Source organism: Cetorhinus maximus, unplaced genomic scaffold (assembly GCF_964194155.1).
Source record: "Cetorhinus maximus unplaced genomic scaffold, sCetMax3.hap1.1 HAP1_SCAFFOLD_320, whole genome shotgun sequence".
NCBI classification, from domain to species: Eukaryota; Metazoa; Chordata; class Chondrichthyes; order Lamniformes; family Cetorhinidae; genus Cetorhinus; species Cetorhinus maximus.
In genome coordinates, this window is record NW_027596270.1 from 322,713 (window position 1) to 338,105 (window position 15,393).

The 15,393-nt window shown below is 43.8% G+C and overlaps 1 protein-coding gene across 1 annotated transcript in view; it reads left to right on the forward strand.

Moving 5' to 3' along the window:
* The window catches only part of LOC144673250 (uncharacterized), an 80,520-nt gene that overhangs the window by 1,996 nt on the left and 63,131 nt on the right, over positions 1-15,393 (forward strand). Inside the window, 1 exon segment of the mRNA XM_078535176.1 lies at positions 9,930-10,687. Coding sequence (XP_078391302.1) covers positions 9,930-10,687 — 758 coding nt within the window.

Below are 15,393 nucleotides of genomic sequence, written 5' to 3' on the forward strand. Positions count from 1 at the left end.
CTCTGACAGTTGGAGCTTGTTTTTGATGATGTTAATAACCTCGCTAATTGGACTGGAGTTTAATATTCTGGATAAATGTGAAATAAAACAGCTTTGTTTTCAACACGTTGTAGATTTTTGTCTTTCCCACCTGAGTGTTTAACATCACCTGGCTGGACCTGTGAAAGGACAATCTGGGGGAGGATCATACGACAGGAACAGAACTTCAACCTGGACACAGTCTTTCAGGGTCATACTGACAGGGTCTTTCTCATCTCCCTTCACTGACGACAAAGTCCCCATGTGGGTTAATCCTGGGGTATGTAAGAAATGTGTCCCAGCTGCTGTCTTCCATGGTTCAGAGCTCCTAGACACGGAACAGAAGGCTCCTTTACAACTGTGTTTAGAGTCAGGAAGAACAACGGTGAATGTTGGAAATGTGCTGTCAAATCAGAGATTGGTGTAAAGTTGTGATCTGTTTCTGACTAAAAGTGAAACAGCAGGTTTAAGTTTAAGAGAATGACTGTGGTAATTATTCCATGGAGATTTAATGTGTTTTTGTGGCAGTCCTGAATCTAGCATTTTAAAGCTGGTGTTAGTACATTTAAAATAAACCAATTTAAAACTGGGAACATCTAACTGGAGGATTCGCAGAAGCCTGTTAACTTCTGGGACAATCATTCAGCAGACATTTGATCTCCAGATAAAGGAGGACCTGCAGCGTGTTTTCAGAAATTCCCTGTTTTATTAATGTGTGTGTGTGTTAGACACCAGGATAACTAAAACCATATGCCTTGGAACATCCCCAAGGGTGCATTCCTGATAGTTACCCTGAGATCACTCCCGCTGTGGAACTCCACCACTGACCCTGCTGAAGATTGTAGGCTCAGGGAGTGGGGCCTCCAGGAGTGGACTGTAAGAAAGGTGGGTTTCAGTATCCTGACTAATATATGGTGAGGAACCAGAGGAATCCTTACTGGGAACTGTCTGCAGTTTTGTCTGTCAGTGTGGGTCTAGGGGCGAATGATTCCTGACTCCCTGAACTGCCTGACATTGAACCCAGTTTAGAACAAGATGGATTCAGTGTCCAGGAGAATGGGGACCAATATCACTCACAACTGAAGAAGACAAAAGCAGCCAGCTCTAATAATGACTTGGATGAAGGAACTGACTGTATTGTAGCCAAAATCACTGATGATACAAAACAAGTTGTGAGGAGGATACCAAGAGTCTGCAGAAGGACATGGATAGGTTACCTGAATAGACAAAAATTTGGCAGATGGAGCATCATGTGGGAAAATGGGAGCTTTCCCACTTTGGCGGGAAGAATATAAAAATAGAAAATTATTTAAAAGGCGAGAGACTGCACAATGCTGCAGTACAGAAGGATCTGGGTGTCATAGAATCATAGCCATAGAGCCATAGACTTATACAGCACAGAAACAGGCCCTTGGGCCCATTGTGATTGTGCTGGCCATTTTCCAGGACTTGGCCCATAGCCCTGTATGCTATGGCATTTCAAGTGCTCATCTAAATACTTCATGAATGTTGTGAGGGTTCCTGCCTCTACCACTCCCTCAGGTGTTCTTGTACATGAATCATGAAAAATTAACATGAAGGTTCAGCAAGTAATGAGGAGGACAAATGGGGTGTTGGCCTTTATTGGAAGGGGGGTGGAGTATAAAAAAGGGAACTTGCTACAAATACACAGGGCATTGGTGAGACAGCAGCTGGAGTACTTGTACAGTTTTGGTCTTCTTACTTAGGGAATGATATACTTACATTGGAATCAGTTCAGAGAAGGTTCATTAGGCCGATTCCTAAGATGAAGGGGTTGTCTTATGAGGAAAGGTTGAACAGGTTGCACCCATACTTGTTGGGATTCAGAAGAATGAGAGGTGAACTTACTGAAACATAGAAGATTCTGGGGGGGATGACAGTGTAGATACTGAGCAGATGTTTCCCGTCATGAGGAAATCTAGAGCTAGGGGACACAGTTTAAAACTACGGAGTCTCCCATTTAAGACAGAGATGAGGAGGAATTTCTTCTCTCAGGGGGTTGTCAGTCTTTGGAATTCTCTACCCCAGAGAGCAGTAGAGGCCAGGCCATTGAATATATTCAAGGCTGAAATCCTGCAGGCAGTAGATATCCACAGCCTCGAAGCCGCACACCTTCAGCAGGATCCTCCTGGTGAAAAGAGCCCGGTCCACATCTGCTCCTCCTTCTTCACTACCCTTCACTGTGACTCGGACAGTGTTAGATACCCCATGATATGGGGTTTGATTGGTTATAGCCATTTTACCCTTCCCAGGCAGAATTTGTGATCAAGGTTTCTCCCCTGCCAGGTAAGTATACCCTAAACTCTCACATGGCAAGTATATCCTTTGTTAGGTAAGGAGACAAAACTTCACCCAATACTCCAGGTGTGATCTTACCAAGGCCCTGTATAGCTGCAGTAAGACATTCTTGTTCCTGTACTCAAGTCCTCTCGCAATGAAGGCCAGCATACCATTTGCCTTAACAGCTCGCTGCACCTGCATGCTTGCTTTCAGTGATTGGTGTACAAGGACACCCAGGTCCCTTTGTACATCAACATTTCCCAATGTATCACCATTTAAATAATACTCTGCCATTCTGTTTTTCCTACCAAAGTGAATAACTTCACACTAATCCATGTTATACTGCATCTGCTATGTATTTGCCCACTCACTCGACTTGTTTAAATCACCTTGAAGCCTCTTGACATCCTCCTCACCACTCACATTTCCACCTAGTTTTATGTGGTCAGCAAACTTGGAAATATTACATTTGTTTCCCTCCTCCAAATCATTGATATATACGGTGAATTGCTGGGGCCCAAGCACTGATCCCTGCGGTACCCCACTAGTCACCACCTGCTATTCCAAAAAAGACCCATTTATTCCTACTCTCTGTTTCCTGTCTGCTAACCAGTTCTCAATCCATACTAATATATTAACCCCAATCCCATGTGCTTTAAGTTTGCACACTAACCTCTTATGTGGGACTTAACCTTCCTGAAAATCCAAATACACCACATCCACTGGTTCTCCCTTATCTATTCTGCTAGTCATGTCCTCAAAAAACTCCAGGAAGTTTGTCAAACATGATTACCCTTTCATAAATCTATGTTGACTTTGTCTAATCCTGTTGATATCTTCTAAATATCCTGTTATCACATCCTTTATAATAGATTCTAGCATTTTCCCTACCACAGATGTTTGGCTGACTGGTCTACAATTCCGTTTCTTCCCTCCTTCCTTTTTTTTAAATCATGGGGTTACATTTGCCACCTTCCAATCTGCCGGGACTATTCCAGAATCTACAGAATTTTGGAAGATGACAACCAACGCATCTATTATTTCCATGGCCACCTCCTTTAGTACCCTGGGATATAGATTATCAGGCCCTGGGGATTTATCAGCTTTCAGTCCCATTAATTTCTCCAGCACTGTTTTTTGAAGTAATACTAATTTCCTTCAATTTCTCCTTCTCATTAGACCTTTGTTTCCCTAGTATGTCTTGGAAGTTATTTGTGTCTTCCTCCATGAAGACAGTACTAATGTAGTTGTTTAATTGCACTGCCATATCCTTGTTCTCTATTATAAATTCTCCTATTTCGGACTTTAAGTGACCTACATTTGTCTTCACTAATCTTTTTCTCCTTACATGCTTGTAGAAGCTTTTACAGTCCTCTTTTATGTTCCTTGCAAGTTTATGCTCGTACTCCATTTTCCCCTCTTAATCAATCTCTTGGTCCTCTTTTGCTGAATTCTAAACTGCTCCCAATCCTCAGGCTTGCTATTTTTTCAAGCAACTTTATATGACACCCCTTTGGATCTAATACTACACTTCATTTGTTTTGTTAGCCATGGTTGGGCCACTTTTCCTGTTGTGTTTTTGCACCAGAAAGGAATATATAACTGTTGCAATGCATACATTCATTCCTTATATATTAGCCATTGCCTATCCACCATCATGCCTTTTAATGAAATTCCCCAATTTATCTTAGCCAACTCACGCCTTATTCCTTTGAGTTCCCTTTGTTTAGATTTAGGACCTGAGTTTCGAATTGGACTACTTTATTTTCCAACCTAAGGAAGAATTCTCTCATGTTATGGTCACTGTTCCCTAAAGAACCCCGCACTACAAGATTATTAATTAACCCCTTCTCATTGCACAAAACCAAATCCAAGATAGCCTGTTCCCTAACAAAAATAAAAATAAAAATACCTGGAAAAACTCAGCAGGTCTGGCAGCATCTGCGGAGAGGAACACAGTTAATGTTTCGAGTCCGTATGACTCTTCAACAGAACTAAGTAAAAATAGAAGAGAGGTGAAATATAGCCTGTTCCCTAGTTGGTTCTTCGACATACTGGTCTAAAAAACCATCTTGTACAGACTCCAGGAATTCATCCGCCACAACGTTATTGCTAATTTGATTTGCCCAGTCTATATTAGATTAAAGTCACCCATGATTACTGTAGCACCCTTGTTATATGCATCTCTAACTTCCTTTTTAATACTGTCCCCTGCCTTACCACTACTGTTTGGAGGCCTGTACACAACTCCCACTAATGTTTTCCACCCTTGTTGCTTCTTAGCTCCACCCAGACTGATTCTACATCTAGATTTTCTCAGCTGATATCCTCTCTCACTATTGCACTGATTTCATCCTTAACTAACAATGCCACTCCACTTTCTTTTCCTTTGTGCCTGCCCTTCCTCAATATCGAATACCCTTGGATATTCAGTTCCCAGACTTGGTCACCCTGTAGCCGTGCCTTTGTAATCGCAATCATATCGTAGCTGTTTACATCGATTTGCACTATTAATTCATCTACCTTATTGCGAAAGCTCCATGCATCCAGAGAAGGTGCCTTTAGACTTGTCTTTATTCATATTTTCTTTTGTACTATTGCCCTATTTGCTGCTAGCCCCCGTTTCCTCTGCCTTCCACTTTTGCTTTTTATTTTCCTGTCTTTCATGTCTATCTTTGTTTCCCTCTTCTGTGTCTCCCACTCAGGTTCCCATCCCCCTGGAGTCTGTGGGCTGTGGTGCAGGTACCAATGATTGTGATTTGGGGGATCCCATGGAATCCCCTCTGGGGCAGCTTTCCTGGTAAGCTAGTCTGCCTGGTTATTACCATCACCCTCTTCACTAACTCCTGCTGGTGACCTGCCTTCACCTTACAAACAGCAATTTGTCCTGGACACTTACCAGCAACATCCCGAATCATTCAGAATCTGTAGTGGTGACTGAGTGGTGTCCTTTCTGTTGTCGAGAAGCCATATGTTTTTTGCCAGGATGAAAGATTCTGCATGAGGGAATTACAACTAGAAGAACTTTCAGAATAGTGGTGCTTCTCTCAGTAACGGTTTGAAGGGCTGTGATGATGCTTTCTAGGCTGAATATTGTGGTGGTTATTTAGTAAGGATATTACAGCTGTCATGAGGAATCAAAGACACAGAACAAGTCTGGCACAGACCTTGTTTATAAAACAAAGATCCATCCAGATGAACAGTGGAGTCTAACAATGATGTGGCTTTTACTGGTTCATTGTACATGGCCTCTTTCACCTGACATGTATGTGAGGTTCTTTCATACTGCAACATCCCAGCCAATTCTTAATTGTGTGGTTGCAGGATATTAATTCATCTACTCTATTACATCAGCGATACTCCTTTAATTGACCCTGTATTAGAAATATCACTGTTGTATGTGGGGTATGTAGAATTATTGAATTAAACTCTACCAGGTAACTCTGTGTGCTTAATTAACCAGTGAACTCTTCATATCTGCTTAGTACACTGGGCAATCGATCTTTGCACAAGGGTGAGTATGTCTATGAGCTGTCCAACTGGAAAATCTTCTCCATTCATCTCTTGCATTACGACAGCAGACTGACAGCAGACTGTTCTGACTCCACGAGCAGGAAATCAATTTTAAAATCTTGCAAAGAGCCAGCACAGGCATGATGGGCCAAATGGTCTCCATCTGTGCTGTATCATTCTATAAAGCAGTGAATATTCAGTATCTGGAGATAAATGAGAGATGAACCATTAAGAAAAGCTTTATAAGTTCTGTGTAGTTCCACAGCAGAGCAACGGTTTGAATCACTTTGAGAAATAGAACATAGCATTGCACCCGTTCACAAGTATGTATGTGATTTCTTAAGTTAACGTATCCCAATTTTTAACGAAATAATTTTTCATTCCCTGTTTGGAGAATCAATGGCGCTACAGTTACCCAACATGCACGGCGGCTGTGAATGTGCCCTATTAACGGTACAGGAACCCAGTGCGCAGGTGCAATGCTGGATTCCATCTCGGGCATGCGCAGTGTCACTTTGATCAGAGGTCTGTGAATGCATGGACGCTTTTTTCTGCGGGTGAGAGCTGGTGGGGCGGAGTGAGGAACGGAGCCGGGAGTCCTGGGTGGGGCGGGTGGAGAGAGGGGAGATTTTATTAACAGCCGCTGGAGGCCACAAGCTCCGAATTAGACCCTGCAGGTCCAGCGTTTGTACTTCCGGGTCTTTTTCTCTGGAACAGGCCCAGATTAACGACCACCATCTTTGTTCAGCGCTGAGCAGAGCGCGTGCGCGGCAATCTTGGTGACGCAACAGAGTGTGGGCGGGGCTCCAGGTTCCCGGTGAGCAGCAGATTGACAGGTCCGGGTTAAAGGCCGCCATCTTTTCAGGAGCCAAGTGCTTTAGGACGCATGCGCGGCGATCCGAAGACCGGAAGACATCAGAATTAGGACCAGGAATAGGCTATTCGGCCCATCGAGCCTGCCCCGCTGATGAAATAAACTCATGGCTGATCTGATTGTTCCTCCTGCCCCCATAATCCTTGAGTCCCTTGTAGACTGAGCCTCCATTGTGGAAGAGAATTCCACAGACGAATGACCTTCTGAGAGAAGAAATTTCTCCTCATCTCAGTGTTAAATGGGAGACTTCTCAGTTTTAAACACTGCCCCTTAGTTCTAGATTCTCCCTATGAGGGGAAACACCTTTCAGCATCTATCTGTCTAGAGCCCTCAGAATCTTATATGTTTCAATAAAATCCTCTCCCATTCTTATAAACTCCAATGAGTACAACCTCTAACTTTGCTTCAAATGACAAACTCCCTCATCCCAAGAATCAGACTAGTGAATCTTTACTGAACTGCCTCCCGTGCAAATAATAAGCCTTGAGTATTCCTGGGACTGGAAAAAGGAAGGAACGTTGTGAATTTCTATCCTGGATTGATGGATTTTGGAAATTCTTTTTACAGGGGGTTAGAAGGGGAGGATTCACACACAGCAAGCTCAATTCAAGAGAAAAGTTTATCTATTCTGAATTTCTAATCACTACTGACACTTATGACTCTTGTAATCTCCTCTCACAGGGAGCTAAAGATTTGAAAACTCTGATATTTTTCCCTGACTCAGTGCTTCTAATATCTTTTCAACTGCAGGCTCCAGCAGATTTTAAATTTGAAAACAGTGAAATTGTTTCGGAGGTGAGTACTATTGAACATTCATCTATACTTTAGAGCTTTTAGTGCTGTGCTCTGGCTCCATGGCTCTGGAGCTGGTGTGGCCCCTTTACTGTGGATCTAAATCCATGACCATCTATTGCTCTGTTTCACCTCTGCCCTCCCTGATCACCTTTCTGTCATGGTCTAACTTCCTCTGCCTGTAAGAATGGTTGTAATTTAACCATGTTTGGTATTTTACTGTTCTTTCTACAGTTACTGCCTGACCTGCTGAGTACTTTCAGCATTTGCTCTTTTTATTTTAGTTTACCAGCAGCTGCAGTATTTTGTTTTTGTTTTATTCCAAGTGTTTCCCTCAGAACTGAGTCTAGAAACACAGATCGACCAATTAAGAACTGATTGGTAATGGGCTGGATGTTGGTGCAAAGGTTGATTCCCCGGCCCCCAGAATGGGTCCTTTTTCACAGAATCATTGAATGGTTACAATACTGAAGGAGGCCATTTAGCCCATCGTACCCATGCTGGCTCTCTGCAAGAGCAGATCAGTTAGTCCCACTCCCCTGCCTTTTCCTCATAGCCCAGTAGTTTCTTTTTTCTCTCCGGAATCTTATCCAATTCCCTTTGTTTTGTTGCATCAGTTTGAGCTGGAGTGGAGATGGAGGAGAAGCTGCTGGGTTTAACCTCAAGGACTTTGGAAGCGAGTTGGGACCAACGATTTTAGTTGTGAAACTGTCAAGGGAGGAAAATTCCAGGGGAGATCTGGTTGCTAAATGGACATTTAGGAACAAGCATTTCTTTAGATGCTTCAATCTATTTTACATATACATATTTTAAAAGTTTGTGGAATTTGGGTGACACCAACAAGACCAGCAGCAGATATTGTCAATCCCCAGTTATCTGTGGAGAAGATGATGTTTGACCTTCTTGAACCGCTGCAGTCTGTATGGTGAAGGTGCTCCCACAATGCTGTTCGGTAAGGAGTTACAGGTTATTCACCCAGTGGTGATGAAGGAATGGCGATATATGTCCAAATCAATGACAATGATTTGCATTTATATTGTGTCTTTAACATAAAACTTTCCAAGACATTCACTGAAATGTTACAAAGCAACATTAGGCACCGAGTCACATAAGGTGATGAGAGAGCAAGCGACCCAAAGCTTAGTCAATGGGGTAAAGAAGTGGATAGATTTAAGGAGGAAATTCCAGAGCTTGGGCCTAGGCAACTGAAGCAACGGCCACCATTGCTGGTGTGATTAAAATGTGGAATGCTCATGATGCTGCAATTAGATGAGCGCAGATATCTCAAAGGGTTGTGTGACTGGAGGAGATTACAGAGATATGGATGGGTAAATCTAGAGGTAACAAAGGAATGGGGGAAAGTTTCAGAAGCAGATGAGCTGAGACTAGGAAAGAGCTGAGCAATGTTACTGAGGTGGAAATAGGCGGTCTTGGTGATGATGCAGATCGGTGGTCAGAAGCTCAGTTTGGGGTTAAAGATGACAGCGATCTTGTGAACAGTCTGGTTCAGCATCAGACAGTTTCTGGGGAGAGGGATGGAGTCAGTGGTTATGGAGTGGAATTTGCAGCAGGGACTGAAGACAATGGCAATCATGTTCCCAGTATTTAGTTGAAGGAAATTTCTGTTCACCCAGGACTGGATGTTAGACAAGTCAGGATGGTGTCTGAGTTGAAGGGGAACTTGCAGACGATGGTGTTCACATACACCTTCTACCCTGGTCCTTCCAGGTGGTTGAGCTTGCCGGTTTGGGAGGTTCTGTCACCTTTTGGCCAAACTGTAGATTTATAAAAGGACTCTCTTTCATCCGCTGCCTCTCCCTTTCATCCGCTGCCCCTCTTTCTCTCTCTCTCTCTCTTTTTCTTTCTCCCTCTCCCTCTCTCTACCTTTCTTTCTATATCTCTATTTCTCTCTCTCGCGCTCGTGCTCTTGCACTCGCTCGCGCTCTCTCTCTCGCTCGTACTCTCTCTCTCTCTCGCTCTCTCTCTTTTTCCTCCTATAGTGTCCAAAGTCCCCTTTAGGTCCAGACTGGGTGACAGTTTCCCTTCCCTGGACGACATTAATGAACCAGTTGGGTTTTTATGACAGCCCTTCAGCTTTCATGGTCTTTTTTCCAATTGCAAGTCCCATAAATTCATTCAGCACAATTTCACAGTCTGTCTTTGTGTTTTTGTGGGTTCTCTGTCACTCTTTTTTTTCTGTTTTAAATTTCACAGGGTATTAGAAGGGGAGGATTTGCAGCCGGGAAACTGAAATCAAACATCACATCAGGATCTGATGGAGTTGCCCAATTTATGTTAACATGAATATTATCGGATTTTGAATATGGAAGGGAAAAGTACCATCCACAATGGAGAGAAACTGTACGTGTGTTCTGTGTGTGGACGAGGCTTCAGCCAATCATCTGGCCTGTCGAGACACAAGCACAGTCACACTAGGGAGAAACCATGGAAATGTGAGGACTGTGGGAAGGGATTCACTCATTCATCCGCCCTGCAGAATCACCAGCGTGATCACACTGGGGAGAGACCATTCACCTGTTCTGTATGTGGGAAGGGATTCACTCGGTCATTCCACCTGATGACACACCAGCGAGTTCACACTGGGGAGAGGCCATTCACCTGCACCGAGTGTGGGAAGGGATTCACTCAGTCATCCCACCTGTTGACCCACCAGCGTGATCACACTGGGGAGAGACCATTCACCTGTTCTGTGTGTGGGAAGGGATTCACTCGATCATTCCACCTGATGACACACCAGCGAGTTCACACTGGGAAGAGACCATTCACCTGCTCTGTATGTGGGAAGGGATTCACTCGGTCATCCAACTTGCTTATACACCAGCGAGTTCACACTGATGAAAGACCTTTTAAATGCCCAGATTGTGGGAAGTGCTATAAAACTTCTGGGCAATTGATCTCCCACCAACGTGTTCACACTGAAGAGAGACCGTTCAAGTGCTCTCACTGTGGGACTGGGTTCAGGCGATCAACAAACCTCACTGTACACCAACTAATTCACACTGGAGAGAGGCCATTCACCTGCCCTGAGTGTGGGAAGAGATTCACTCAGTCAGCCAGTCTGCTGAGGCACCAGCGGATTCACACTGGGGAGAGGCCATTCACCTGCTCCGAGTGTGGGAAGGGATTCACTGACTTGTCCAACCTGCTGAGACACCAGCGAGTTCATGAGTAACTACCGTGATTTGATTTTGCTGTTAACCACATCCAAGAATGAACCATGTTCATTGGGATATGTTTTTTTCTTCTTCCTCTTTCTCCCATTTTACTTGGGGTCACCACAATGCTGCTTGATCACCTTCTCTATCTCCTCCTGTCACTCACACATTCCTCTTTCAATCCCACTGCATTTCTATCTCTGGCCACCACATCTTTCCATCTGGTCTTAGACCTTCGTCTTCTCCTTCTTCCTGGCAGTCCCATGTCCATCACTCACCTCACCACACCACATTTTCTCTCTCTCTCTCTACAACAAACGACCAGACCATTTCAATCTCTTCTCAGCTACTTTCTTTGATGTTTCCACAATCTTCACTGACCTCCTGATGTACTGGTTTCTAATCCTGTCCTTTCTTGTCACTCCACACATCCATCTCAGCATCTGTATCTCATTAGTATCCAGTCGTTGTCCTCTCTTCTTGATATTGTCCAAGTTACCCTAGGTATTTGAAGCTGCTCATGTTGTCCAAGTCTTCACCCATCATCTTTACACCTTCACTCTGATTGTTTTCCTTAGGCTCAAACCGACAGTCCACAGATTGGGTCTTTGGTTCACTAATGTCTTTCAGGGAAGGAAATCTGTATGGACTCGAAACGTTAACTTGGTTTTTCTATTTCCACTGATGCTGCTAGACCTGCTGAGTTTTTTCAGCATTTTCTGGTTTTATTTCAGTTTCCCAGCATTCATAGTATTTTGCTTTTATTTAAAACAATCTCCATGTTGTATTGACCTTCCCGGTATTTCTCTATCACTTGTCTCAAAACAAAAATAGCTTTGGGATCTGTTTCTGCTGTTGTTAATAAACTCCACCCCAGTTATATGTGTTAATACTCTGGATAAAAGTCAAATAAATCAGCTTTAACAGACAGTATGATGAGTCATTTTGATATCTCTCACAAATTAGTGCCTTGTTAAGGTCTCTCCCTCTTCCCTGTCTCTTCCTCCTCACCAACAACAAGTGTGAGGAGCTCATGGTGCTTCTTTGTCTCTAAGATTGAGACAATCTGATCAGCTGCCACTTCCTCTTCCCTCCCTCCCACTAGCCCACCAGGAAAAACTGCGCCTCAAGATCGGCCCAGCTGTAGCCCTAAACTCACATCTTTCTTTAGTTTCTCTCCTGTCTCCCCTTGTCCCCTCAAGATCTCCTCTTGTCCATGGGATCCACCTTCTGCTTAATTGACCCAATTCCCACTAAACTGCTGACCACACAGAAGAGTTTTGAAGGAGGGTAAGTTTATGCAGCGTGGAAGATGGGGGACCAATCAGGAGAAGATTGGAATTGTCGATTCTGGATGTAACAAAGTCATGGATGAGGATTTCAGCAGCAAATGTGCTGAGGCAGGATGGAAACAACTGATATTACAGGGGTGGACAGAGGTGATTTTAGTGTTGGAGAGGATATGTTGCCGTCACCTCAGGGTCAAATAGGAAACTAAGGTTGCAGTTGGCCTGGTTCAGCCTCAGACTGTGGTCAGGGAGGGGGATGGAGCTGGTAATGAGGGTAACAAAGTTTATGGTGGGGGGAGGTTTCATGGGCCTGACTATTAATCCACCTCCTAGGCCACACTGTATGGACCAGAGAATTGATCCAATTCTACCTCATTGGATTACAAGCCATTCGGTCCCATCTCAATGTGTTGGCGAAAATTACTGTTCACCAATTGGGTTTTCAATTACACTGTTACAACCCATAATTTTCCATGTGAGAGAATGTGCCTCATCAATGACTACAGGAGCCCAGTGTGATTCCTCAGCACCGGATTGTACTCTGAGCACATGCAGTGCAAGTGGTGGATGTGCAACATGCTGATCAGAAGCCGGGCAGAGAGGACAGGGAATATCGGGTCCAGGAACAGACCATTTGTTTCAACTAGTCTGGGTGGTTATCTTCAACATGAATCTCCTTCTATTCCATCTTCCTCATCTCAGTCTTTCAGCTTATCTTTCTATTCTCTTTTCTCTCAAGTAACCATCTCCATTCCTTTTGAAAACCTCTAAGCTATTTCACCTCAACCACCTCCTGTGGTAGCGAATTTCACATTCTAACCATTCTCTGAGTAAAGACCTTTCCCCTTATTTGCCTATTGGATTTATTAGTTACCATCTTGCACATATGGCGCTAGTATTTTATTCTCCCACAAGTTAATAATTTAAAAGTCCTCTAACACCTCAAAGTCTTCTCTTTTCAAAAGATAAAAGCCCAAACCTGTTCAATCTTTCAAAAATCTGCAAAATCTCAGTTATGAGATTTACCCTTGCAAATCTTTTTGCATTTTCACCTGTGCTTCTTTGTCCTTTCCAAAGAACAGAAACCAGAGCTGTGCACAGGATCATACACAAATTGAACATAATTTCACTATTTCTGAATTCTGCACCTCTAGAAATAAATGCCACTCCTTTGTGAGCATTTTTAATTGATGTGCTGACTTGCAGTGATGGTTTTAATTAATTGTTCACTTCTATCCAGAGATTGCTTTGCTCTTCTGCACCAGTAACTTTCTTATTTTCTCAGGTGCAGGTGATGTTTGTATTTTTCACATCAAAGTGCATCATCACAACCTATCTATGTTAATCAAAAACAAAAATACCTGGAAAAACTCAGTTTTTCCAGGTATTTTTGTTTTGGATTTCCAGCATCTGCAGCTTTTTTTGCTTTTATCTATGTTAATGTTCACTTGCCACTTCACTCCCCCAGGCTGGAAGTTTTGTAATGTGTATGTTACATTTTTCCTCAGTTTTAGATATACGCCCCTAGTTTGGTATCAGCTGCAAATTTTGACATTGAATTACTTGTTCTCAGGTCCAAATAGCAGTGCTACGAGAACTGGTCCTTGTTGATCACCTTTTTTGACCCTTTTCCAATCTGATATTGGTGAGGGAGGTGGGGTGCATTGGACAGACTTCGTATCAGGTATGGAAGGTCCAGGCTTTCGATTTTCTACATATTATAGGCGCTTACGCTGTATTGCGCCTTTGGCCCCGATCTTGCTTGGGATACCGAGACATTGATTTTCAGTCAGCAGTTCAAGCTGTCAATGGCGGTTTGTTTGCCCACAACACGCCGCGCTGCAGAAAGTCTCCTATCAACGACGATAGGAGTCCAGTGCGCAGGTGCAGTGTGGGTGTGCGCTCTGAGCATGCTCAGTGTCAGTCATGGTGACAGAGTGAGGAGGAGCGGACGGTTCGGGAGGCGGGAGGAGATTGTGAGCACAGGGTAGGAATAGAAACCGCGGCTGTACTGGGAATTGGATCAACTTCTGGGGTAGGCTCTAGGCCCTGAATAAGAGGCCATTGGTCCCGCGTTTACCCGCGATGACAAGGCCGGGTAGCGGGCTTACTGGCCGCCATATTGCGAGTCAGGGCGGATCAGGGAGGCGGAGCTTCCTCACCGGTGACGGGCCCGGGTTATCCAGGCAACAGGCCGGGATTATCCAGGCAACAGGCGGCCATCTTGGTGAGGGAAGAGGGAGTGGGCGGGGATTGTTCGGTGAGCGGGAATTAGGAGCAGGAATAGGCCATTCGGCCCTTCGAGCCTGCTCCACCATTCAATAAGATCATGGCTGATCTGACTGTAACCTCCAGTTCACATTCTGCCTTCCCCTGAAATCTTATACCCCCTTGTTAGTCAAGAGTCTATATAACTTTTGCCTTAAAAATATTGATAGATCCAGTCTCCACCACTCTCTGGGGAAACAAATTCCAAAGATTCACGACCCTTTGAGAGAAAAAAAAATTCTCACCTCTGTCTTAAATAGGAGGCCTCTTAGTTTTAAGCTGTGCCCCCTATTTCTAGTCTCCCCCACAAGGGGAAACATCATTTCAGCATCCATCCTGTCAAGGTCCTTCAGGACCTGAGATGTTTCAATAAGATCACCTCTCATTCTTCTTAACTCCAATGTATACTGGACCAGCCTGTTCAACTTTTCCTCGTAAAATAACCCCAATCCCAATTATCAGCTGAGTGAACCTTCTCTGAACTGCTTCTAACGCATTTATACCCCTTTCTTGAAAATGGATACCAAAACTGTACACACTGCTCTAGATGTGGTCTTACTAACAACCTGTCCAACTGTAGCAAAACATCCCAACTTTTATATTCCATTTCCCTTGCAAGAAGCCAAAACATTCAATTTGCCTTCCAAATCACTTGCTGTGCCTACACACCAACATTTTGTTATTCAGATACAGGACACCCAGATCCTTCTGTATCTCAGAGTTCTGCAGTCTCTCTCCATTTAAGTAATATGCTGCTCTTCTATTCTTCCTGCCAAAGTGCACAGGTCCTCATTTTACTCCACCTGCCAAATTTTTGCCCACTCACTTAACCTGTCTATATCACTTTACAGACTCCTTATGATTTTTGGCAAATTGCGCCCCTACCTATCTTTGTGACATCAGCAGATTTAGCAACCATACAATCAGCCCCGTCAAAACAAGCCATTAATATAGGTTGTAGATAGTTGAAGCCCAGCACTGATCCCTGTGGCACTTCACTCGTTACATTTTGCCAACCCGAAAATGATCCATTTATGCCAACTCTCTTTTTCCTGTTAGCTAATTGATCCCCTAGCCATGCTAATATGTTATCCTGAACACCATGAGCTTATTTTGTATAGTAACCTTTGATGTGGCACCTTGTCAATCCTGGAAATCTAGT